The 26,738-nt window shown below is 38.1% G+C and overlaps 1 protein-coding gene across 1 annotated transcript in view; it reads left to right on the forward strand.

The window, feature by feature from the left end:
* The first annotated feature begins 4,749 nt into the window (after positions 1-4,749).
* LOC114662473 (transmembrane protein 182-like) overlaps positions 4,750-26,738 on the forward strand; it is a 43,587-nt gene continuing 21,598 nt past the window's right edge. Inside the window, exons 1-3 of the mRNA XM_028815951.2 lie at positions 4,750-5,018; positions 13,482-13,614; positions 14,827-14,925. Coding sequence (XP_028671784.1) covers positions 4,845-5,018; positions 13,482-13,614; positions 14,827-14,925 — 406 coding nt within the window. The 5' untranslated portion in view covers positions 4,750-4,844. The remainder of the gene's footprint in view (positions 5,019-13,481; positions 13,615-14,826; positions 14,926-26,738) is intronic.

The following is a 26,738-nucleotide window of genomic DNA, read 5'->3' on the forward strand; positions in this document are numbered from 1 at the left end:
GCTGGGTTCTTCATCATCTGTACGTGAAGACGAATCTTTTCCACGTAAAAATTTATCTATATTTAAAGGGGTATAAAACTAAATATGAATCACACGAAGAACGTTAACCATACACAATTCAGCAACACAACTAATAGTAATGAATGATAACTACTGTCGCAAGACGAGTGAATGCGACGTAGCACGACTAATACGTCGGCTTGAATTGAATCTAGGTGAGGGCACGGAGCGATCTGCCTAGCAAAGCATACTACGGAGTTGTCTGGCGACTACGTAGGGCCTACGTCGTAGGCGACAGGCGATGGGATTTATTATTTCAGAGAAATGACACATAAAATTATGAAACCTTTAAAAGGCTATTTACGCGAATATTTCATTGCACGTATTCTCGTTATTGTGTTTCTAAGGAGGACCGTTGAAATATTATTTAGTTAGAAAATTGTCTTATTTGACCGCGTCACACCTGTATCGGCTCAAGGCACACCAGTGTGCCGTGGCACACCGGTTGCGGAGCACTGCTTTAGGGTACGATTCATCTTTTCTGGCCATTCCTTTAAATATCACTAATCTGACTGAAAGGGCATTTTCTAAACTTAGTAACCCTAGGTCTGATTTAGGTTTGTGTTTATTCCTTAATTCTTTATCAGATATTTATTTTCAAATTATCTCCTACATTTCTGTTCCTAGATAATCCACTTTTGTTACTTTATTTTTTTGGCTTGTAAAATCAAATAATTCTTTCCAAAATTTCCATATCTTTTTGTTTATCACATTGGTATTTATATAAACATTTTAGCACCTGTTTGTAATAGTCTGGAGCACTAAAGACCACTGGTTTACTATTAAGCAGATTGTACAGCTTTACTCTCCCTAACTCATTGACTATTTGATATTTTATAATTTCTTCTAATTTAGCTAATTGATTTAACAAAATATTAACTGCTTTTGCTGTTGTGGCCAGCCAGGGGTGCTCCAGCTCCCAAAACCTAACATAAACAGACACAGGCACAAGTCTCTGCAACAAGGCTTTTTATGTTGCTGTGGGAAACTCTTACCTAAGTGTTTCCCATCTGCACACAACACAGCACAAACAAAGCACCAAGCACAATAAAAAGCAGCACTTTGTCTTCTTTATCTTTCTCCACTTCTTTCTGACTCTGTCTGCCTCAACTCCTCCTCTAGCAAGCTTCGTCACCTTAATCCTGGAGCAGTGGCGGCTGGTTTCTTATGTGTAATATCTGGGAGTATTTCTATGGGTGTCCCGTAGGCTTGGTCTGGAAGCACTTCCGGGTGTTGTGGGAGCCAGATGAAGCGGGGCTCTGAAGTCCCTGCAGCACCCCTTGGTGGCTCTCCTGGAACCAAACAGGGCTGAGCCACCAAACTCCAAATCCCAGCATGCCCTGTAGGAATCTGGGATGCTTTAGCAACCTGAGGAACTGCCATTTAGTATCTGGGGGAGACAATGCCTTGAGCATGCTTTCTCTCCTGGTCCTTCCATTAAGGAAGTGTCCTGGCCGGGCAAGGGTACCAGTTGTCCTCCACACTGTATATTTTAAATGTGCATTTTTATTATATATGGGAAACCTTTACCTCCTTTACTTTGTTCTTTCATTATTGATTCTTGCATCTTTTTCAAATTTGAAGCCTCAAAAAATCATAAAATATTTCCTTGTAATCCATTTTAGAACTTTACTTGGCGGGTGAAAGACTGCAGCTTCATACAGTGTTTTGGTAGAATTACTGCCTTAATTAAGATTACTTTCCTTAATGACCATAACCCTACACATCTGGGGACAACTCATTTAAACGTTTATAGTGAATCACGGCAAAAATCCCCCGCTGAAAAGGCACTGCCCACAGGGTTTCTTCCTAAAAACCTGCCCACCTCAATTTATTCCCCTTTAAATTGCTGGGGTGTGACTGAAAATGCAATCGCAGCAAACCGAAAAAGAAACTGAAGAAAAGACTTGACACTAAAAGGAAACAAAATGGCTACAATTGCTGCTATCAGTTAAAGAGCTCAGTAACTCAAGTTACTTGAAATTTAGACATTAATTTATATATCTGTCTGTAATCTTGGCTATTGCATCAATTCTTGGTACAACAACAGCAACTATAGTCTTAGAGAGATACTGTAGTCTTTATATTCATTACACACTATGTGTTAAAGTGCTGCAACTATATGAATGGTGTGGCACTTACCACTAGAGAGTAATGTTAACTTTCATTAGTTATTTGTGTAAACTGTGCAGCCTCATCCGTGGTCTGTGATAATGCTGCAATGTTTTTTGTCGCATAAACTGTATGGCAATCCGTTTCTCCTGTGGCTCTTCATTATCAAGAGTCATATTGCCTCACTTAATGGGAGCTGTTTTCACCTTCTTTTCACTTGGTATGATGGCACACAATTTAGTACAAATAGATACTGTACAGTTATTGTTTTCCGAATGTAGGTGCCATTTCTTTTTACCTCACATTGACTCCAACTGTGCCATCTTAATTGTGAACGATACTGACCACATAGAGCCAATGCATCGTTCACTTTTACTACAAGTCATCTTCTTGAACGTTAAAGTACGAGGGACATTCAAATAGTTTCTGCACTTTTATATTTTCTTTAGATATGGTGAAGGCAGGAGGAGTAGTAATTGGTCGTATCTGAGAGTGTCATGTGACTGAGAAAATTGCATCACAATCAAAGGTGACTATGTAGAAATGTGATGGAATTTGTTTTTGAAATTCTTAATTAAGAGAGTTTAAAAAAAAGTGCAGAAACTTTTTGAACGTCCCTCGTATAATCTGGTTTCACAGAAAAAAAATCCCTTGTAACAGGTTATGTTTGTTTTCTCTGCACACACAACACACATTTATTTTTTTCACGGGGGTCTCACTTGGAAGATGTTTCGGCTATGGAAGATTTTATCATCATAATCACACACTTTGTAATGGTCAGACAACTTTGAGCAGGGCGCCATCTTTGCTGTTGAAATCACCGCCCCTACTTTGAGCTGAGCCTTCATGAGACACCTGATTGGTTTAGAAATGTGATGCTCAGTGAATCGTCTGATTATTCCTAGCCAGATTTAAGCAGAATGCACTCATGGTGGTCTCCAAAAGTATGTATTATAAATCTGTGAGACCAATTTGACCCTAAATCTTCATGAAAGTTGGTAATTACCTACCCATTCACTTCATCAGTTTAAACAATGTAATTAATATATTACAGACGTGACCATCATCACACAGAAAAAAAATTCTTTTGTGATGTAGGGTATGCAATGTAGCCAGATTATCCAAGATAAACTTTCCAAAAAACCTTCTTTCAAAACCAAAAAACCTTTAGCATTTCAAAATATTTTAATGTATGGTGTTTATTTTTCCTTGAGTGTCAATGAATTTCTGCAAATCTCTTATTAAGAAGGGTTGTTAACTAAAGATTGCTAATAAGGCATGTTTTTCCTAGGAATATAACTAAAAACTATATAAAAATTCTGGAAAATATCTTGGGAATAAAAAGTATTCCCCACTGGAAAAAAATCAACTGATTTTTGGGAATCTGTCCACTTGGCAACATTGCAGCATGAAATCCATCCAATGTGAACAGTATTTCTATACCAATGAGATTTGACTTCTTTGTTTAACCGTAAATGAACCAAGTTAAGATGCCAACAACAATATGTTAATTGAATTCAGGGCCGGATTTTCCTATAGGCTAACTAGGCTTCAGCCTAGGGCCTCAAGATCAAGAGGGGCCTACATTCAAATTGTTAGCAAAATTTTATTATCTCTCATGTAATTTACAAACTTAAAAATGGAAGGTGAAAGGGCCTCATAAGTGGAATAGCCTAGGACCTCTTTTCATATAAATCCGGCCCTGATTGAATTAGATAATAATAATAATAATAATAATAATAATAATAATAATAATAATAATAATAATTCAGATACATAAAGACTACAAACTTGTTCATTTGGAGTTGAAACTGATTAGAAGCTGTTTAATGGCTATTTTTCCCCTAAAATAAATTTAAAATTTTTAAAATATGTTCATTTGGAATAATGTCCACCTAAAACAATTGGGGAATGGCATCATGCCCTTATTGTGAGTGGTGCTAAACGATGAAATTTGTTCACATTGCTCCGACATAAATAAGTGATTTTCTAATCCGCTTAGCCCTGATCATGGTCGCGGGTGGGGTCGCTGCAGCCTATCCCAGCAAGCATTGGGCGCAAGGCAGGAATACAGCCTGGACCGGGCGCCAGGCCATCGCAGGGCGAACACACACACGCTCTTGTTGTCAGCTGTAGTTCAAATGGGCGTGTAAAGCAGTGAAACTGCTTACTTTGAGCAAAGCCAATTGAAGGTAGTTGTGAAATAGTACTATTTGTTTTGAGAGCGTATTATTCAGTCTTTTAAAAAATCTGACCAAGTATTCCTAGCAAGATAAATGAAATGCCGCTCCGACCACCGCCCCCGCCTGTCTGACTTGCACACTCTACTGCTAACTATTTAGAGAAGGGCAAGTATGCGCCTGGCATTCCGTGGACAATTTATTTGCTGCACCCAGTGGGGCACAAATTGTTGTGCGCGATTCTTTGAAGCCGAGCCAAACGCTTTTCAGTTATCCAAACTACGCATCGGTGGCCAGGCAGCGTGTTTAATTACCTACGGAGTTGGGAAACTGACACCGCAGACCTCCGCCCCTCACAAATCCGACCCCACTCCCTGGCGCTCCGAGATGTAGTCCTAAAATAGAACCCAGACAACCCCAGTCCAGAACTACTCGCGTCTCTTTAGTAGGACGTCTGCAGAGAATCCTCCTTTCCCCAGCCTGAGACTCACCATGAAAGTCAGGATCGCAGCCTTAATTGCCGGGACACTTGGGGCACTCGGGGTGCTCTGTTTTCTAACAGCTTTTGGGACTGATTATTGGCTGATGGCGAGCGAAAACTGTGGGCGACCTACCCATCCGACATCCGACAGCAGCAGCGCCCGGGGGTCATCTAATGGCGAAGAGGTAGGTGGAGGCAGCGGGTTGCGCTGAATCACAATGTATTGCTGATTACTGTAGGTAGTCACACGGTACAGTGCACACGCGGGCCAAGAGTGGCCTTTTATCTGAAGGGGGATCGGTACCACCTGAATGCCACCTGCTCGTATTCCTGGATAAAACGGGCGTGGATGATTTTAAAATATTAAAAATCCATTTCTCTTCAGTTTTCCTCTTCCAAATTTTGCAATTGAAGGACCATGAGAAGGTAAACGCTTAAGATTAGAGTCATTTAACAAGGCTGTTGCAGATAATGAATTTCTGAAGCCCTGCACTCTTATTAAAAACTTCGATACCAAGACATATTAATTAGTCAATACAGAAATAGGACACACACTGGCAGCTTAAAAGGACTTCAATAACTATAGAAGTTTTTTTTTTATTCTAAATATAGAAGAGATTTTAATTAGAACCAAAAATGTGGAAGAATTATTAAAACTCTATATATCATTTTAAACTTTTATTTTTATTTAGTCTTAAATCCATTGTTTTAAGTTTTTTTTAAAAGAATAGGTAGTCTTTGAGAAACAACTATTACTGTTTTTTTTAATCCCATTTAATTTAGGCCAAAATGCAACTTTTCTGAAATGCCGAGTATGATTACCTTCACAAGTCTTTAAAAATAGAGATTTGTGAAAATAATATATGGGAAGCTTTAATCCTTTCCTTTTCTGACCATTCAGACAACTGATGATTTTTCTTGCACTAGACATACTCCAACGCATTCAAAAATACACCCAACGCCAATGTGGAGTCAAAGAGGTGGCTGCCAGCATCAAGTTTGACAGAAAACATGCTGAGCTTGTAACGGGTACTCTGTGACTGCTTATCGTACAAAACATCTCAGCCATGTAAGACAAGACGGCACATTTTAGCTTTCAGTTTTACACTTTGTTGATCTTGCGTGGAGTGTTCTTGTAATGATTTCCATCAAGATCTACACAGTTCTTAAATACCTGCAAATGAAGGTTTTAATTAAAACAGCTGCTCCGTGGTGAATCACATCAGGATAAATATTATTAAAACATCATTGAGAAGGCAAGCTTCAGGAAGCAATACAGCATAGCAGCTGTAAATAGCATGCATGTTTCTGGCTTCTCTGTATTAAAATAATTTCTTGTGCACCAAGTGGATGCAAGTTCTAAGTGTTCCCTTCATTAATCAAACTCATCCCAGCAGATGACGTCTTTACGGCAGCAACTGGTTTAATCACTGCTGATAAATGCTTTGGTTAGTGGAGCCAGATTTATTTTAATAAGTTTGTATACAAAAGCAGTGTGGGCCACTTCAGTCACCTACTTAGCATTGCTACCTGTCAATAATGTCGGCGATTACACTCCTTGTATTGTTTGATTCAATGTGTGTAATGTGAGGTGCTTGGGAGCATACAGGAGTATTGGCAATAATTTTTCTTTGCCTTTGTACATAATTGTGGTCATCTCTGATAATATCCATGTCAATTCTCCAATTTCTTTTAATTTCACGGATTACAACATATAGTGTAGTAGGTAGGATATTGGAAAATATGAATACAATTCTTGTTAATGAATCTCACTTAGGAGGCAACTTTGCTCATTGCATGGTACTCTGCAACATCTCTTCCTCTTCTCCTGTACTGTTTGAATAGTTGAAAATTGGACACCCATCTAAACCACGTCCTCCATTTAGTTTTCCAAAATTATGTTATTTAATATTGTGTGGAATTTAGGAGCTGCACAACAAGCAGCCTCTGCACCTTTATTGCTAGTCTCATGCAGTTTTCACTTCTCAGACATGTCGTGCACAGCATTTGGCAGTTTATTTCAGTGCCTGCAATCTTTAAAATGAACTTCTGTCAATCATACACCTTCAAAGATATTTAAGCCTTTTAAACATTTTCACAAAAACATTCATAAAAGCATAGTGGAACAGTGTTTAACACCACTGCGTCACAGATACAGCATACTGACAGCACAGAAACAGGCACTTAGCAGGTGCCACTCACTCATTCTGTCCAACTGTAGAGACTCCGATCAGCGTTTCATGGATGAGTAAGAGATGTGCAAAGACACTAGAGAATCCTGGACAAGGCCTCATGATTAAACAATCTTGCTCTCCTTTACACCTCGTTTTATTCTTCTAACGGTTTGACATGTGAAAAAGTGACATAGATTTCTTCTAATACAAAGTTCTCCTAATTATTTTTACTGAACTTGAATCTATACACTATATAATGTTTTTAACTCTATTTATTAAGAATTTCAAAAACAAATTACATCACTTTTCTACAGAGTCACCTTCATTTGTGATGCAATTTTCTGAGCGTTGTACCTACTTTTTAATGCCCAATTACTACTCCTCCCGCCTTCACCGTTTCCAACGAAAATATAAAAGTATGGAAACTTTTTGAACGTCCCTTGTATATCTATTTGATAGTTTCATGTTATGATATACACTGACATAATGAAAAGAATATGAAGTTTTTCCTAAATCCCAGATAAGTGTCAATTTCAACTGCCACTGACGGGGATTCGAACCGGCAACTTTCAGGATACCAGCACAGATCCTTAGCCTCAGAGCCACCACTCCACCCTAGAAATGCAAGAAAGTTGCACATTTGTGCTAAAGGTTGTGTTACAATCGACTCTTTCACACAGTTTGGGTTTTCAGCCAAAATAATACAATTATGTTTCTGCTCAACTAAGTTCATTTGTTTGAAAACTATGACACCAACAAAGTTTTTGTTTGCTTCAGTTTTTATTTAACATTTAAAATGTGCAACATATTTTTTACTGATTTCAAATAAGAAAGTGAAGTTTTTTTGAGGAATGAAATTAGTAGCAGTCTAAACGTACCAGATGTAAATTAAAATAATTGGTTAGTTGTGTTAAGATGTCTATCCAGTTGTAGTGTGGATGTGTTTTTATGTGTTTTTTTACTTCAATAATGACAGTTCTATAGGCAAATTTAAAGCAGTCAGATTTCTCATTGATTCTAATTACCATAAAAGAGGAGCATCTGGCCATTTAACCTCCTTGGCGTTAGGCTCAGAATTCTATGCACATATGACGTGCAATGATCTGCTTTAAAGTGTCAAGCCTGAATATCTCTCAGGACAGTATTCAGCTGCCATCTAGTGGACAAAATAACATGTTGTTAAAAAAAAGAAAATCAAAACTCTATGGTAATTTGTTAATATTCATGAGTGGGGAGGAGCCTTCAACCAAAAACATGAATGCAAATGAAAAGGGTAAAGGCAGTTTTAGAGCAAACTGAAATTAAACCATTGCTTGAATTGAGCGGCAGTGATCGCAATGTGAATTACTCATCAGACATTGACACAGAGAGTAAAACTGCTGCATACAACACTGTACACGCTGCTGTGATATACTTAGTGAATTTGCTTGCATGGAGGTTCAACATGGTGCAACAGTAGCTGCATGGCAAAAAGGCAAAATGATTGCAATCAAATGCAAGGACATTGTTCAGAATGCTGCACCTGTCAATGTTCAAGAGAAGAGGAAATGTGGAAGTCACCAGTGAGTGAGTTGATCGTGTGGTTCAGGCACTGACATTGTACCTTCTCATGTGCAAGTAATAGAAAAAATATAAGAACAGTGTGCAAAGAAACACGCTTCTACTGTCCTGACTGCAACATCAGGCACTAGACCTACCTTTCCTACTGTATTGATGTTGACATTTTGGTATTTACAGTTTTCTGTTACGTGTAATACTGTTACATGCAAATTGTTACATGTAACACTTACATTTTTTGCTTGTTTTTCTGTGTGTAAACATAATGCCAAAGGTTAAATGATGTTTTTGAGGAGGTAGGACATTTTAGTATAAAAGGTTATGGTGATGGGTTAATAATAGAGATGGGAGAGAATGAAGTGATCTAGAGAAGGAGCGGACACTCTCAAGTGTTTTTGACCTTCTACTCAGCTAGCCGTATTGAAACTCACTGCCTGTAAAGAGTCTGAATTACCAGTTGTTATCGCTGTATTTGTTAAATAGTGTCCATTGGTGTGAATATGTAATCAATATGTAATAAGAATATGCAATCAACATGTCCTTGATTGAATATACATCAGCCTCCAAATCAGTGAAGTTTTGGTTCCATGCTCAAGTCCTTTAAATAAAATACCACGGCGTAATATTTGCATGTAACATATGCATATCTTCTTGTATATTTTAAATAATCTCTGGATTACTTATAATACGTAATACAATGTAAAATTTATGTAAATAGTTGTTATATAGTACTGTATTGTTTAGGGAATAATGATTAGAAAAAAAGTCTGTATATTTTCATTTCAGGCACAACCATGGCTATGCCTAACTACGCAGTACACGTTTGAAACAAAATAACATTTCCTTTCTTCCGGCATGTACAGATTGCTTTCATTTAATGACCTGAAAAACAAAATACATAGAATAAAACATAGAATATTTAAAATACAAGTATATATAGAAAATATAGTTATAAATAGAGTAAATATAAATGTATGCTCTCTCTCTCTCACAAACACACACAGTGTTGCAGGTGTTTATGATTTGGAAGATGTTCAATAATATTATAATGGAATAATAATACTGAGATGGAGGAATGGAATTAGTCTCTTTACTCTTATTAATGGTGAGTGGCCCTAACAGGGTTTGACTTCTATTTCAATTATGCCGCTTAGGTCTTCAGAGGCGCCACATGCTCCTAGTTGCTTTGTTCCTTTGTAACCTCATGCACGCCCCCCAGTTCCACCTCACTACATGGGTCAGAGGTAACCTGCATACCACACTGTTCTCCTGAGTCTCTGTGAACTGACCCAAGCCCAGTGTCCAAATTCAAGACTTTCTGGCAGCCTTGCATTTGGCCCGATGGGCTGTAGCAGCCGGGAGATGTGATCAATGTGCTGTCTAAATGCTGCGTTCAGAATTTACGGCTGCTCAAATGGCTACTTCATAGCTTGCCTCTCCAGGTATTGCCACCCCTTTGGCCAGTCTGCGGCAACTTGAGGAGCTTGTCCCTCAAAGGTCCAGACCATGAGGTTGCTACCATTTGTAATGTCAGGCTGAGGAGGTTCAAGCGCTAAAGGCTGAGGCTTCACAATTGCAGGCGCTTTAGTTAGAAACATTGTTATAGGAAGCTGTTTATTGTTTTTCTTTGCATCAAACAAATCTTGTAGTAGTTGTAGGCGTGTGGTTATTCCTCAGTTAGGTGGGAGGCTACAGTAAGGTATATCCGCACATCACTTCATTTGTATGGATTCACCATAGTGCTACACTCACGGCAAATTCAACTTTTGGTTTTTGGAACTTTCTGATTTTTTTTTGGAAAAAGGTCAATCCATGGTTGGTGGAATCTGCAGAATCAGAACCTGCGAATTTGAAGGGCTGACTGTACGATATGAACAGTGGCATGACTCAAGAGATTCTCCTACATCGTGGTAATAAATACATCACTTTATTCTGAGGACAACAGTTTTTTTAATGCTTATGTGCTAATGTGAAATGCCTATTTGTATGTGTGGTTTTAATAAGAATTTGTTGGGAAATGTTTTGTAGAGTGTGCAGTTCTAAGTGTTTAAATGTTGTACTGCGTCTTTTAACTAGTTAGAGGAGTTAGCGGCACTCACAATGTATCTTGGTAAATGAAAGGTAATAGAAGATCCAGTGGCCATTATGTAGAGTTCATCAGATTCTAAATGGGATTGTTATAAGTATAGCCTTTGAATGAGGATAAATAGCAAATAGTGGCTAATAATAAATAATACATGAATAACCATGTAATAAATCATACATGATTGAGTGCATTTAATTTGTGGTTGGTTGGAAGAATGGCAGGTCCCAAAGGAACAGCAGGGTGACAGAACTGGGAGAAAAAAGGACGTTTTAAAATGTAAGGCAAAGGGCAGTGTAAACACAATCAGAGGTTTGTAACAAGGGGCCATGGATGAAAAATATCAAAACCAAAATACCAGACAAAAATCAAAGTTGAAGAAACGCCCAAAATGAAAGCACTGGTTAAATTAGGGTTGTGATTATCCACAAAAATGGGCAATGTGTGCCATATGCTTCTTTTATTTATAGGATGAGAAAATTACACCACATTGCCATCAGTAACATGACAGGCAACAGCCATTGAGACAAATAAATACGACTAAAGTGATAATAAGAAATTCACATAAAATGGCAGCAAACACACAAAAAATAAAGGTATTGAAAAATAACATAAAAAAAAAAAAAAATAAAGCAATTTATATTGGTGCCAGGATGATCATGACAGAGCATCCCTCTTAGTACAGACAGGAAACCTGAGATGAAACTCACATACGACGAAAGGTACATAAAGTGTCCAAAGCCAGAACTCAGTGTCTTTACTCGAGACCGTATCCATTGCAGTGAACTATGTAATACATAAGTGAAGCTCAATATTGAGAGTCCAAAACTGGTGAACTCTCACGTTCATCTACAGCTACTGACGGGGTGGGGGTTTTACCCTTCTAGACAATGCACTTGACAGCTCTAATTTGAGGCATGAAACGTTCAATGTAGGTACAGTAGTATTCTACAATGTTCAGACCATTCAGATTTAAAAGAAACTGGTCTCATCTTTTTCAAAATAGCGTAAGGGTCTATTTAACTTGGACCAAATTTACATGATAGAAAAACTAGATGGATTTCCTGTTTAGCAAAGGGAAATCTTAGGCAATCTGTTAGATCTGGTGTAAGTTTATCTTTATGATCAGCAAGTAGAGATTCTTTCTGCCTTAGTTCACATTTCCCTTAAATTTCTGAAATAATCAATAAGGCCGGGTACTGAACCACCAGCATTGTCTACAGTTAGTAACTAAGGTTCATAATCATGTAAACACTAAAATGAACTTAGATAGATAGATAGATAGATAGATAGATAGATAGATAGATAGATAGATAGATAGATAGATAGATAGATAGATAGATAGATAGATAGATACTTTATTAATCCTAGGGGGAAATTCACTTATCTCATGGACTGTATTTTTTAATACATTAGTGGACAATTCTGAAAAATTATCTTTATATATAATACGCTGTCGTGGCTTTTCATTTGTCTGTCCAGGATTTTAAATCACCTGTAGTTTGCAAACCGTTTGACCTTTTGACCTGAAATTTGACGTCTACTATGCGCGTTCGGAGTGATGATTGACCTCCAAGGTTATTCCTCTTTGTATTTTTATTTTATTGTAGAATCAACTCTCAGCAGTGGCCAGCAATATGGTTGTGCGGTGCATGCATACGGGCAGCGTTCTCATCCCTACCACCTTTGCCGTTATTATCTCTTCTTCTTTCTTCATATCTTAAATAATTCTTGAGGCAGATTGAACACTTAAGTGCCAGCTTAAGTGAAACATCAAGGAAAACGTTCTAAGTAATTGCAACACAAACACTGACTTAATCAGTTTAAACATGAAAAGATGCTGACGAAAGAAGAGAAGAAGCGGGCTGCTAGGATGGAGAAAAGAAGAGCTGCTCAGGAAGCAGCAAGTGCATCAACCTCTGAGCAAACGAATGCTAAACGTACAGAGAAAGAGGATGAAAACTAGGAATGCTCAAGTTAAGTGCAGTGCACCTTTACTGGTATTATATATTTTCCAGTCATCTGTCTCTCAAAGTCAGCAATATTACACCTATAATGTTTCTGCTTTGTCCTTCTGTCCCAGAATAATTCTGCTGGCCATCTTATCAGTCCATGACTTCATTGAATCCCTTTGAGGCATTCATCTTTGAGGCATCATTCACAGTTTCAAAGCATATCAACACCAGTGGCCTATTGCTACTCTTCAGGAAGTTGGTTAATCTTTATCTTATCATCCCCCTTTAAACTTTACTTTTGTCCCCCATTATGCAGGTGCTTCCTTCACCCTTGGCACCCTGTCATTACCCTTGCAATCCTCACAATGTACTGCACCGTCTTGAACTTTAATGATGAAAAAAGTCCAGAGCATCTTTCCACTGTGTTTATAGTTAACTGTTAATTCCAATGCTGATGTGCCGCCTGGGAGGAGAATAAATAAACTGTGCACATGAAGACAGAAGCAGCCACAGCCAATGGCAACCTGGAAAATACTAAATTGCTCCCCTTAACTTAGTATTAGTATGTGAAGCCAAACCAATGAATGTTATGAACTAGAAAGAAATGACTATTATTACTCTTACCAAAGTTTCAAGTTTTGTAACTTGAATCGATGGCATTTGATGCTGAGCTCCTTGATGACACTCTGCCCCTCCTGTGGGAATGTTGTAAGAGGTGGACTCTGCTAGCTTGCTTTTAAATGACACATCACAGACCAAATGATATTCTAGTTGATCTTAGACAAGTGGTAATGTGCTTTTGGATGGCAGAACAAACCCCACTCTCGCTATTTCAAATTCACATATTGATAAGTGTACATTTTGTCTTCTTTATCTTAGATCCTGGTAAAGAAAACAACTTTAAAAGTTGTGCGTGATCTGACAGAAACCACTTTTCACCACGAGGGTTTCTTCTGGAGATGCTGGTTCCAAAGAAATGACTCCCAAGATAGCATATGGAACTTCCTCTTTAGTAAGTGTCTCTTTATATAATTTCATGAGAGGAGAAGTCTGTAAAATGTCTAAAAGAAAAGGCAACCGCACAAGCTTTACGAAAGACTCACTTTCTTTTAACTTAAGGCCTGATTTTCAAACTCCCCTTTAATATCACAAGAACTTGAACCAGTGCTCATCCCAGTAGTATGGGGCATAAGGCAGGGACCACCCTGTGTGACATTTACACATACGCACTAATTCTATGTAAGACCAGCACAGCCACTCATCTCAGAATGCACATTTATGGGATGTGGAACGAAACTTGGAGAACTCTAAGAAAAGCCTCAGATGCAGACCATAGTCTGTACACCATCAAGCCTCATTCTAAAATTTTAAAAGATTAAATAGTTTAAAAGAATAACTTGAAAAAATAAAATATACTTTTTCCAAGTGGTTAAACCCCCCAAGATGTTATGATTAGCTTAACTGGTGACCTTTAATTAGCCCTGTATAAGTGTGAGTCTGGGTAGTGTGTGTGTTTTAGGATCCTCTGAAGGACTAGTGCCCTGTTCAGGGCAGGTTCCAGCCTTGTGCCCAATGCTGCCAAGATAAGCTCCATTACATTAAGTAGGTTTGAGTTATGTATGGTATGCACGAGGACATCTGTTTCAAAGTTCAGTCATATTTTCATATGAAATGTAAATAAAATTCTAGAGCTATAAGCTCACATGCAGTCAGTTTCTAAAATATTCTAAATTTCTGGATAATTTTTAAGATGTGAATTTATGTGCTCTGTCTGGTGACCAATATGTCTGTCAGTCAGTTTAAGAGACACTTAGTGATTAATGAGTGGGTAATAATAATAATTCATTACATTTATATAGCGCTTTTCTCAGTACTCAAAGCGCTATCCACACAGGGAGGAACCAGGAAGCGAACCCACAATCTTCCACAGTCTCCTTACTGCAAAGCAGCAGCACTACCACTGCGCCACCTGTGAGGACACAAGGGTAGAGGGACACAAAGACAGCAAAGGATTTAACATGCTAGTTACGTTGTGGGAAATGTTCAGAAATGAGCAATCTGTCTTAAGATGGAGTTTACTGTATTCTCAGCGTTCTGATGCCTTTAGAAAACTCATACCCTGTTGAGTTAAAGGACCATTTCATTAATCTGGGACACACGTTTTGTTTTATCTGGAAAGTACAGAGCGTGTCGTAACTCCATACTTTGTTTTTCACTTTTACAGCAAATCAAGCTTCCCATAAGTTCTGCATACATGGGTACCTCTTCCCCTTGCCTGTTGCCATTGGGCCAGTCCCCCATCCTTCTTATGATGCCACCGCAGGTATGTAAATCTTAGTACAGGTAAGTCCAACTGTAGTTGTCTGTAAATTTACATACATTGTGACTAAATGCCCAGCTATCAGCTATCTAGAACTCTAATGCTGTGCTTATTAATCGATTACAAAACAGAGAGTACAATACTTCATGTTGTGTGTATACATGTCTGTATGTTTTCTCTGGGTACCCCAGTTTATGCTGTCAGTCCAATGTGTGTGTTAAAATAACTGGTGGCTTAAAATTAGTTGACATGCATGACCTAATGAGATAGTGATAATGAACTGACATCCCATTCAGAGCTGGATCTAAATGTGGCCAGGATAGACTTGAGCTCACTGTAACACCATAATAAACTAAAACAATGATTTGACGGATGGATGGAAAGTGTATCAGACAGCATTTAGCATGATGGAGAAACCACAGATTACAACTAATGCTCCATTAATCATACATTATGAACAGGAAGGGTGGATGTAAGATTTTGTTCAGTTTCTTAAGAGAAAAGTAGATGCAGTGGCTTAGATGATGTAGTGGTAAGACTCTGTGTGAAGGAACAAGCTATCAATGACAGTGATCTCAGCCTTGCCCAATAGTCCACTACGTCATGAACTGAAGTTAGTCTCCACAGACCAGTTCAGATTACCAAAAATTCTGTAGTGTGCTCGTACTTTCATTATAAGGGTAAAAAATATGTGACTGTTTTACTGTGGGCAGCAGTGTTGATGAAGTAGTGAGTACTGCTTCTTCACAAGTCTGACATTCTGTTGTTGCCTGTGTGCTGTTGTAAAGTTTTCCATGTGGCTGTGTAGGTTTCTTCTAGGTGTTCTAGTAATTCTCCTGGATCTCCAAATGCTTGCAGTTCAAGTTATTGGTGCTGCTAAAGTTGGCCTTGTGGACATGTGTACAAGTACGTCCTGCAGTGGACTGGTGCCCTACGCACATCTTGATCTTCATGCTAATGGTAAAGGATCCAGCTCCCCATGTGTGAGGATATACACTTAGCTGCATTAGCCAGGATATTTATTTCACTTTACTGTACTTTAAAACATTTAATTATTCTCTGTGCACCAATGGCACATCCCTGCTACTTTACCACCTGTTTTTGCTTAGTGTCACCACAGGTGTTATTGGGAATACTCCTGCTGTAAGGCTTGCATGCGCACTAAATTTAAGGACCGTTTCATTTCTATTGGTTATTTGTGTATTTATATAGTGTATGTAAGCATTCATTGATTTGTATTGATTGTTTGTGATAGTACTGTATTTCTTTCCTTTCACTTCTTGTAAAGCACATTAAGTTACACTTTTTATCTGGAAATGTGCTTATAAATAAATGTAGTTGTTGTTGTTAGCGGATATTTAAAGAAGGCGATCTGTAGCCGACAATTTGTCTACTTTTCTTGGAGCTTTCAGATGCCTTCTTTGTGTTGTTCTTTTGTGTGCTTTTACTGAAATTTACCTTTTTTTTGTTTTTCCCTCCTGTTTATTCCTTAACATTTACCTGGCTTTTGTTTTTTGTTCTGAGTTTTTGTACGTGGTGTTTTATGTTTTTATGTGCAAGTTAATATTCAGGCCGTTTCTAGCTTTGTGTACATTTGTAGATCATTTTGTAAGGTGCGCATGAGTTTCTTCTAGTAAGGTCATGCTTTCAAGAGTAATAACACTGGTCTGCTGAAAAGGGTTTTCACTATGAACAAATATTTAAGGTGTTATTTATAGACTGAAGGGTGCTGAATCCAGATCTGCCAATAGAATTTTCCTTATCACAGAGATAAATTAAAGTTTAAAATGAAAGAAAAAAACACTATGTATAGAGAATAAGTAATTTTTTTTTAATTGAATTATTTAGACATGAAACATTATAAATTACACATACAGTATAGTTGTTTTAGATATAATTGTTATGTATAAAATTAGTCATTTGGTAGTTTCATGGTCTGCGGTGGGCTGGCGCCCTGCCCGGGGTTTGTTTCCTGCTTTGCGCCCTGTGATTGGCTCCAGCAGACCCCTGTGACCCTGTAGTTAGGATATAGCGGGTTGGATAATGGATGGATAGTTTCATGGTGGAATGACGAACAGATGTCTGCTAACATTGACTTGCACTACAACGTCTCTCCAATTGAGTGATGTTCTGGTGGACCCCTCTCCTCATGTTCATCAGAGACAGCTTCCATGTTTCTTGGAGATGAAATCCAAATGAGAGTGTAACAAACTGTTAATATCAACTGGGATACTGGTCGTCACAACAATTAATTCATTTCAAAGATTTGTATCTATTAGTTCAGTACACATCTAAACTTGCTTTTTGTCATTTTTCATTTGTGAAAAAAACTGCTTGCAGATGTATGTGCTATTACATAATGATGCCATGAGCACAAAATACTGAGTAACCTACAATAGTTAGAAATGAAGCAACTTTTATAAACTGGTTTTTATCATTGGAGTTCAGTTACTTCCAAATGAAGATGACAATCTGTATTATGTATCCGGAAAAGTCTGCATGTGTGTCTTAACACTGATCTTACAAATTTGGAAAAATGAACAGGCTTTGCTTGCTGTAGTTGACTGCGATGTCATTATTGTATTAACGTTTGAAGGTGGAGGAAAAGCTGAATAAACAATACTGTAGCAAAACTGAAATGAACTCACTTGGGAAGTGACAACCCTCATTTTCCGACTCAACGATAAAACATTTGAAAAACATTCACATTACCTGAAGGATGCTGCTGCTAGTAGGTACATTTTACCTACCAGCTGCTGCTTTTGCTGTCAAACACTACTGAGTTCTCTTACACCAGGCGTCTACACACCCCACACCAGGACATTACTAATCATATTGTACGTGTTCTTCAATAGACCTTACTAATCCACTATCATTACATCTTCCCTTCTTAAAGAAAAGTAAGGCATTACTTTTAATCTTAATTATGTTATACATTTCAAAAACTTAAAAAAAATTTCAAACAAGTGAACTATCTGTTACTTGAAGTGTTGATCATCTGGTTATTTGGCCTTGCAGTTGTGATTCTCTTCCCTGATTTAGGTTTGTCTCACTAATATTTGTTTGACTTGTGTTTCTGTTCTGGTTAGAGGTTACTGGTGCTTTAACTCTTTGAGGGCTGAATATTTTTTCCAATAAACTCGGTTTTCTGAAAAGCACACAGAGCAATGGTTTCACACACAAATCAACATAAAACGTCTGTTGCTATGTGCTGTGGCTGCTGTTGGCGCATGTTTTGCATCTCATGTTTGGCAGTGGCTGTGCTGGGACACCTTGATGGTCAGCAGGAATACACGGTGGGCCGGCTGCCTGGCTGACTTTGCACAACAGGTGGGCGGAGCGGTGGCAGTCGCAGTGTGACACAATATGGTTTGTACCTCTTGTCATCATAAGTGGTGGTCCTTCCAGGCAAACGCTGCTGTACGCGCATCAGCTACACAAAAGTGTTCAGCACCACGTTCAGCTGGGAACCGATCAGATGATGCTGGTACCTCACTTTCGTTTTCGATATCCATCTCCAGAGCACTTGCATCAAACTCAGAGTCCGAAAAGTCAGAGTCCTATTCAACGAAATTACGTAAAAGGTCCACTGAGTATTTTGCTTTGGACATTCGCTTTGGTTTCTCGCCAGATGTCAATGCAATTTTAGAGGTTGTTTGCTCTTCACTACTCACGCACGAGTAGAGAAAATCAGCAAAGCTATGTAGCTTTTCTTCTAGGAAAGAGAGTCGAACTAAAATGTAATGGCGAGTTTTGTTGCAGTTTACAGCTGATTACTGTCCTCTACCCCTGAATTTTGACAAAAGTCAACATCAGCCCTGAAAGAGTTAATGTCTCAATGGATTCTTCTGAGAACAGCCCATTTATCTGTCTGTATATGGTATAATCTAGGCTGTGTCTGTTCTAATACAGTTCCTCTTCATGTCCATGAGCTGTATTTATCCTTGCACTTTACCAGATAACCGGGTGGAGTTCTGGTAATTCATGTGTACCTCTGTCGAAGCGTAACTTTTTTTTTTCTTTCTGTTGTTCCTTGTTCTACTTCGCCTTCTCAGCTTCTTTTGTTCTTAGCAGGTTCTCCTTAATGGGTCTATTTCTGCGTAATCCCTTTCCCATGAGTAGCTCTGCTGGTGAATAGCCACACTCTAGGGGTGTTGTACAATATGCAAGTAGAACTTTTGTCATTGTGCATCAGTCGCTTCACTATTTGTACTGACTTCGCAACCAGTCCATTTGACTGAGAGAAATGTGGGCTTGAAGTATTATGAATAACGCCCCAGTCTTTGCAGAATGTTTTGAACTTTTCATTACCAAGCTGTGGTCTGTTATTACTAAACACCTCCTTTGGTATGCCATGTCTTGAAAATATGGGCTTTGTGCATGTTATCATAGTATCTGCAGTGATATTACTCATTTTGTATACTTCAGGGTAAAGAGAGGAATAGTCCAACACAATAAGATAATCTGTTACATGTTACATGTGAAAAGATCAACTCCTACCTTTTGATGTGGTCTTGCTGATGTACTATGTTGTTTCAGTGATTCTGTAGATTTAAATGCTTTATATTTTTGACATGTGGCACAACTGAATACTTTTTCTTTCACATCTTGATTAATTCTGGGACAATGTATCACTTTGCATGATCTTTTTTTACACTTCTCAATCCCTTGATGTCCTTCATGAATCTTTTTCAACATTACGTTTCTCAGGCTCTTTGGTATATCTATTTAGATAGATAGATAGATAGATAGATAGATAGATAGATAGATAGATAGATAGATAGATAGATAGATAGATAGATAGATAGATAGATAGATAGATAGATAGATACTTTATTAATCCCAAGGGGACATTCACATACTCCAGCAGCAGCATACTGATAAAGAAAATATTAAATTAAAGAGTGATAACAATGCAGGTATACAGATAGACAATAATGTTAACGTTTACCCCCCCAGGTGGAAATGAAGAGTCACATAGTGTGAGGGAGGAACGATCTCCTCAGTCTGTCAGTGAAGCAGGAAAGTGACAGCAGTCTGTCGCTGAAGCTGCTCCTCTGTCTGGAGATGATATTGTTCAGTGGATGCAGTGGATTCTCCATGATTGACAGGAGCCTGCTCAGCGCCCGTTGCTCTGCCACGGATGTCAAGCTGTCCAGCTCCGTGCCTACAATAGAGCCAGCCTTCCTCACCAGTTTGTCATAACGATAACGTGTCCAAACTCTGGGCAAGTAATAGGGACGCAGACTTTCAGCCAACAGTTCAATGTCCCTGCAGCAAGTGGAGATTTTAACGTTAATATGTCCAGAGTTGCACCATCTTGTATTGACATAGAGTGCAACTCCACCCCCTTTCTGCTTTCCACAGGTACTTGCGTCTCTGTCCGCTCTAACTGTGCTAAACCCGGGTAGCTCCACGTTAGCATCTGGGATGATAGTTGTTAGCCACGTTTCACTAAAACGCAACAAACTGCATTCTCTGTAGGTCCTGACATTTTTCACCAGCGCAGCCAGTTCGTCGATTTTATTTGGTAGTGAGTTCACATTTCCCAGGATCACAGAAGGCACTGAAGGTTTGTAGCGCCACTTTCTCGCTAAATGCTTTGCTTTTATCTTAGCACCGGCTCTGCTGCCACGATACCGTCTTCTTACCTCGTCAGGTAAATAGGGAACCGTACCGGCGCGGGCATTTGTTCTCAGAGCTTGAAGTTGACTACTTGAATAGACGAGTCTCGGCGTGTAAAAATCCATGTCCAAGTAGTAAAAAGTGTCCAGGGAACGAGTCCACGTAAAAGAAAGTGGTAGGACTTAGAAAAAAAAGGTAGAAAAATAAAGTCATACACGGAGCTGCTGGAATAGCTGCCACTCGCGGCGGCGCCTGAGTCAAAGACACTGTTTTACTTCCTTTGAAGATTATATCATTAATCACAGTCAATTCAGCTCCATAGCTTCAATACTCTGTTATGTCTGGTGAACAGTTCTGCTTGTCATATGGCCAACCATTCAGTATTTATTTTTTATTTCAATCTATTTAATGTTACATCTTTATATGTCTCACTTCGTACAATGTCCATCTTTGCATCCAAAACTGGTAATGATTCTGTTATTTTCTTTTGATGTAGAGCTAACAGGTACTGTAGCCTACCTTTGGATCAACTGCTCAGAAAGAGGGTCTGCTGTGTACATCATTTTCCCTGGTGTATATGTCACTCAGAGTGTAATCATCATTCTTTGTTTTCTCAGAGGACAGTCATGGAGTGGCTTTTGGAATAATACAATGAAATGTTTACGACCTGTCTCTACGATAATTTCCTGTCCTGACACAAACTGATTAAATCTGTAACAAGCATAGGCTATGCTGAGCAACTCTTTTTTAATTTGTGCATAACACGTTTCTGGGTCTGTCATGGATCTAGACGCTTATGCCACTGGTTGCCAATTATCACCATGCTTTTGAAAACAAACTGATCTAAGTCCACTCTATGATGCATCTAATGAAATCTTAATTAGTCTTGAAGGGCCATAAAACTTAAGTAGTGCTTCTTCTGTTAGCTGCTTTTTCAGTTGATTCCATGCATTCTCATGTTCATGATTACATTCCCATTCTGTTTCCTTTTCTGTCGATCTTCAGAGTGGGGCTACCTTCTCTGACAGGTGAGCTATGAATTTGCCCATATAATTTACCATTCCTTTCAACCTATGAACATCTTTCTTACACTGTAGCCTGGGCATATTTACTGCAGCTGAAATCTTTTTTGCGTCAGGCTTAATACTGTCACTACTAATGATGTCTATTTGCCTATTTGGCATTTTTTTCTTTATTTAATTTCAAATTTCCTCTTCATGTTAATTCTAAAACCTCTCAGTCTGCAATCATATTCTTCCTTAGATTTTCCCATTATAATTATGCCATGGATATGTCTACGCTGTCCAGGTGCTCATAAATCATTTGTATTGTCTTATGATACACTTCAGGTGCTGAGGCGATGCCAGATGGTAATCTGTGCAATCTGTATCTTCCATAAGGGATGTTAAATATACACAGTTTTGAACTTGGATTATCCTATTTTAATTGCCAAAATCCAGAGGATGCATCGACCATTTGGGATCTGTGACATTACTTCTTCTCGTGTTAGTAACTCTCTTTTTATTGAATGATTCAAGTCTCTTGGGTCTAATCATATTCTCTAGCTTCCATTCTTTTTATCCACAATAACTAAGAATTCACCCATTCAGTTGGTTAATCTATATTCTTTATTACATTAAGCTTTTCAAACCCTGCTTTCAGTTGATTATGGAGAGCGAATGGCACCTTTCTACATGGATGAACAACGGGTAGTATGCATTTATCAATTAGTATTGTGTGTTCTTCTGGCAAACAATCTATTCCTTGAACAAGTCACTGTATTCTTGCATCAGCTCTTCATAATCTGTTTCTTCCTGGTCATTTATAGCAAAAACTCCCCTCCCTAGGTTCAGTCTTTCACATACTGACAAGCCTGTGTTTGTGTGACACTTTAGCATTGTCCTTTCCTTTCACTGGTATGTCTGTACCTCCATATGCTGTCACTTTCACTTTTGTTAGAAGCAGTTTTGGTCTGCATTGCAAGCTTTTCAAACCTGTCTCAGAAATAATATTTATTTTAAATTCAATACATTTCTCATTCATTTTCAATGGGAGTGTATATTCATTTTTCTGTTCAGGTTTCCCTAATAGTGCATCTACATAAAAATTTGCCTCTTCGTTTTCATGGACTGCATTTACTTTTTTGTGTTTATTACTTTGATTCTTACAGCACCAAGCATAATGATGGCTTTTGTTGCATTTGTTGCAAGTTTTCCCATATGCTGGGCATTTTCTTGGCAGATGCTTCTGATCACTTTCTGACTCATTTTAATTCTTAATTGCTACCTTGTCTTTTTTCACATACTGTATGTGTTCTTTGGCTCATGTGTGTCTCGCTTTTTTAATTCACGGAGCAGGTACAGTCACTAACAAGTTCTTCAGCTTGTGTTTTAACCGTCTCCACAGCCCTACACAAGGCTATGCCTTTATCCAAGTCAAGATCTTGCTCTTGTAATAGTGTTTCTTTAAGCACAATCTGATCTTTTATTAGTGAGTCTGTCAGCTTTCCGTTTTCACATGTCTTGTTTCTGTTGCACATTTTAATGGTCTATTGTTTTGCTGTTTTTCTGGAAGTATGTAAAAAAACTTGCCTCTCAAAAGTCACAGTGCTCTTTGGATTACAATTTGCTTCATATTTTTCTATTATTTTGTTCAATTTCTCATCGTCTCCATCTACTTCAAACTGAAATTGTTATACACTTCTAGCATTTCTTCACCGATTACATGTAGAAGCCTAGACACTTTCATTTTATCACTTTTTCTGTCTGCTTTAATCGCAGCAAGATACATTTCAAATTTCTGTTTAAATCTTTTCCAGTTTTCAGTTACATTTCTTGTTAGCTGGAGTTTTGATGGCGGCTGTATTCCTACCAATTTTTGTACTCTACACTATTTTAGCTAGTATTTTATTTTATCTAGACACTGTGTGGTGATAGTATTAGGTTCATAATTTAAATATCACACAGGATTGAAACAGATTGTAACTCTTTAATAAACAGTGCTTGGAGGCATTACCTTTTATATAAGCATTTCTAGTCAAACACTGCTGATCTCTCTTACATCAACAACAACAACATTTATTTATACTGTATAGCACATTTTCATACAAACAATGTAGCTCAAAGTGCTTTACATGATGAAGAAAGAGAAAAAAGACAAAATAAATAATTAAAATTAGGGAACACTAATTAACTTGGAATAAAAGAAAGGTCCGATGGCCAGGGACGAGAGAAAAAAAAAAAAAAAAAACTCCAGACGACTGGAAAAAAAAATAAAATCTGCAGGGGTTCCAGGCCATGAGACCACCCAGCCTCCTCTAGGCATTCTACCTAACATAAATGACCTCAATCCATCCTCATTGTATTCAGGGTTCTCATGGAAGAACTTGATGATGATGGTCATGTGGACTTCTGGCCTTTAATCCATCAATGTAGGGAAATAACGGTGCTTTGATTAGTTGGTGGTGGCGCAGATCGCCACCACAGAAAACCGGAAAAAGGACAGAAGAGAAAGTAGGGGATAGTTCGGATTTTGGAGCCACCATGAATAATAATGATAATTAATTGAATATACAGAGCATCAGGATTTAGCTAAGATGAAGCTATGAGAAAGCCATGTTAAATTTATGAGTTTTCAGCAGTGTTTTGAAATGCTCCACTGTATTTGCCTGGAGAAATCCTATTGGTAAGCTATTCCAGATTTTAGGTGCATAAGGGCAGAAGGCCGCCTCACCACTTCTTTTAAGTTTAGCATTTTTTTGAATTATAAGAAGACACTCATTTGTAGATCTAAGGTTACAATTTGGAGTGTAAGGTGTAAGACATTCTGAAATATAAGATGGAGCGAGATTATTTAAGGCTTTGTAAACCATAAGCAGTATTTTAAAGTCAATTCTATATGACACAGGTAACCAGTGTAGTGACATCAAACCTGGGGTGATGTGCCCAGATTTTCTTTTCCAAGTTAAGATTCTAGCAGCTGCATTCTGCACTAGTTGCAATCGATTGATATCATTTTTTGATAGTCCTGAGAGGAATGCGTTACAGTAATCTAGTCGACTGAAAACAAAAGCATTAACTAATTTTTCAGCATCTTGCAATGATATAAGAGGTCTAACTTTTGCTATATTTCTTAAGTGAAAAAATGCTGTCCTAGTAATCTGATTAATATGTGATTTAAAATTCAGGTCAGAGTCAATAGTTACCCCTAAATTCTTTACCTCCGTCTTGACTTACAATCCTAATGCATCAAGTTTATTTCTAATAACCTCATTATATCCATTATTGCCAATCACTAAAATTTCTGTTTTCTCTTTATTTAGTTTGAGAAAATTACTACTCATCCATTCAGAAACACAAGTGAGACATTGTTTCAGTGAATCAAGAGTGTCGGGGATGTCAGGTGCCATTGATAAATACAGCTGTGTGTCATCAGCATAGCTGTGGTAGCTCATGTTATGCCCCAAGATAATCTGACCTAACGGAAGCATGTAAATCGAAAAGAGCAGCGGACCCAGGATAGAGCCTTGTGGAACACCATATAGAATATCATGTGTCTTTGAGTTGTAATTACCACAACTAACAAAGAATTTTCTACCTGCCAGGTAGGATTCAAACCAATTTAGAATTCAAACAGAGGGCCACCCATTAACTAAGGTGATTTCTAAGAATATTGTGATCAGTGGTTTCAAATGCAGCACTCAGATCTAAGAGGATGAGAACAGATAAATGGCCTCTGTCTGCATTTACCCGCAAGTCATTTACTACTTTAACGAGTACAGTTTCTGTACTCTGATTTGTTCTGAAACTTATCAAGAATAGCATGTTTATTGAGGTGATCATTAAGCTGCATAATGACTGCCTTCTCTAGAATTTTAGTTAAGAAAGGCAGGTTAGAAATAGGTCTAAAATTTTCAAAAGCAGAGGAGTCAAGATTATTTTTCTTCAGCACGGGTTTGACTACAGCAGTCTTAAGACAGTCTGGGAAGAACCCCGTATCTAATGACGAGTTTACTATGTCAAGAATACTATCAATTAGCATGCCCAATACTGAAAAAAATTGTTGATATTGGGTCAAAGACACAGGTGGAGGGTCTCAGTTGAGAAATTATTTTATATAAATCAGGTAAATCTATCAGCATCTGCACGCCACACACCAAGGCATTTACTGATCATGTTGTACATTTCATTAATAGGCCTTACTACTCAACTATCATTACAACACTTGCACCAGCCTATTGTAGCATCATTTTTTTAAAAACACCCTGGGAGGGTGGGAATAGTGTAGATTTCTACAAGAAACTCACGGATCGCTTGTATCTATGTCATAGACCAAATGCAGCCAGCTGGCCTAACCCCGTTTTAGGTCTAGCTTCACATATAGAGCAGATGTATCAATAACATAGCTAGCACTGGGGACCACTATGGTCTACTGTACTCTGTGACTCACCAATAAGGAGTGCATTTCTGATTGTTCTCCTGTTAAGATCAGTCATTATGAAAGTATACCTTTGACTCACAAAACAGCTCCCTCAATTCCACTGGAAAAGAAACTGTGTGCCATTCATTGTTGTTATCTGTTTAGAGTCATGGATACAGATTGACCCGTTCTTATTCTCATTGAAAGAGCAGTTATAAAATGGGGAAAATGCAAAAGATTAGTGGTAGGATACAGGTGACCAGCAGTCATCTTACACGAATAGAAATTTATTTGAAATTTGGGAGTCTTCCCCTTCTATCAATTGTGTACTTTAGTAACTAGATTTATTTATTTATACCTCAGACCTTAGCATTTATAGAGACACAATGGATTCTTCTGTTGCCTTAAGGATTCAGTGCCCCTTGGAATGTAGTAGAGAAGACAATCAACAAGGCAAGGGTTAACAAGAATAAATGGGGAATCCAAAGTTACACTAATAAAACAAGCAAACATATCTTAAAAACAAATTTAACTCTATACAGCACAAAACAAGAAGGGAAACACAAGCTCAAGTCAAAGTGCTAACTGGTAATGACATACTGTATTTACTTTCATGTCAGTGTGATGATGTCACAGGCACACAAAGTAAGTATTGTTTAATATGGAAATTGAAAGGTTCATTTTAGTGGAGGTATTCCTGTTAAAGGGGTTTTGTCCACTGTCATTACATTTGTTTTTAGGTTATTTATTTGAGTATTTGTGTTTTTATTATT

Source organism: Erpetoichthys calabaricus, chromosome 12, assembly GCF_900747795.2.
Source record: "Erpetoichthys calabaricus chromosome 12, fErpCal1.3, whole genome shotgun sequence".
Classification (NCBI taxonomy): Eukaryota; Metazoa; Chordata; class Cladistia; order Polypteriformes; family Polypteridae; genus Erpetoichthys; species Erpetoichthys calabaricus.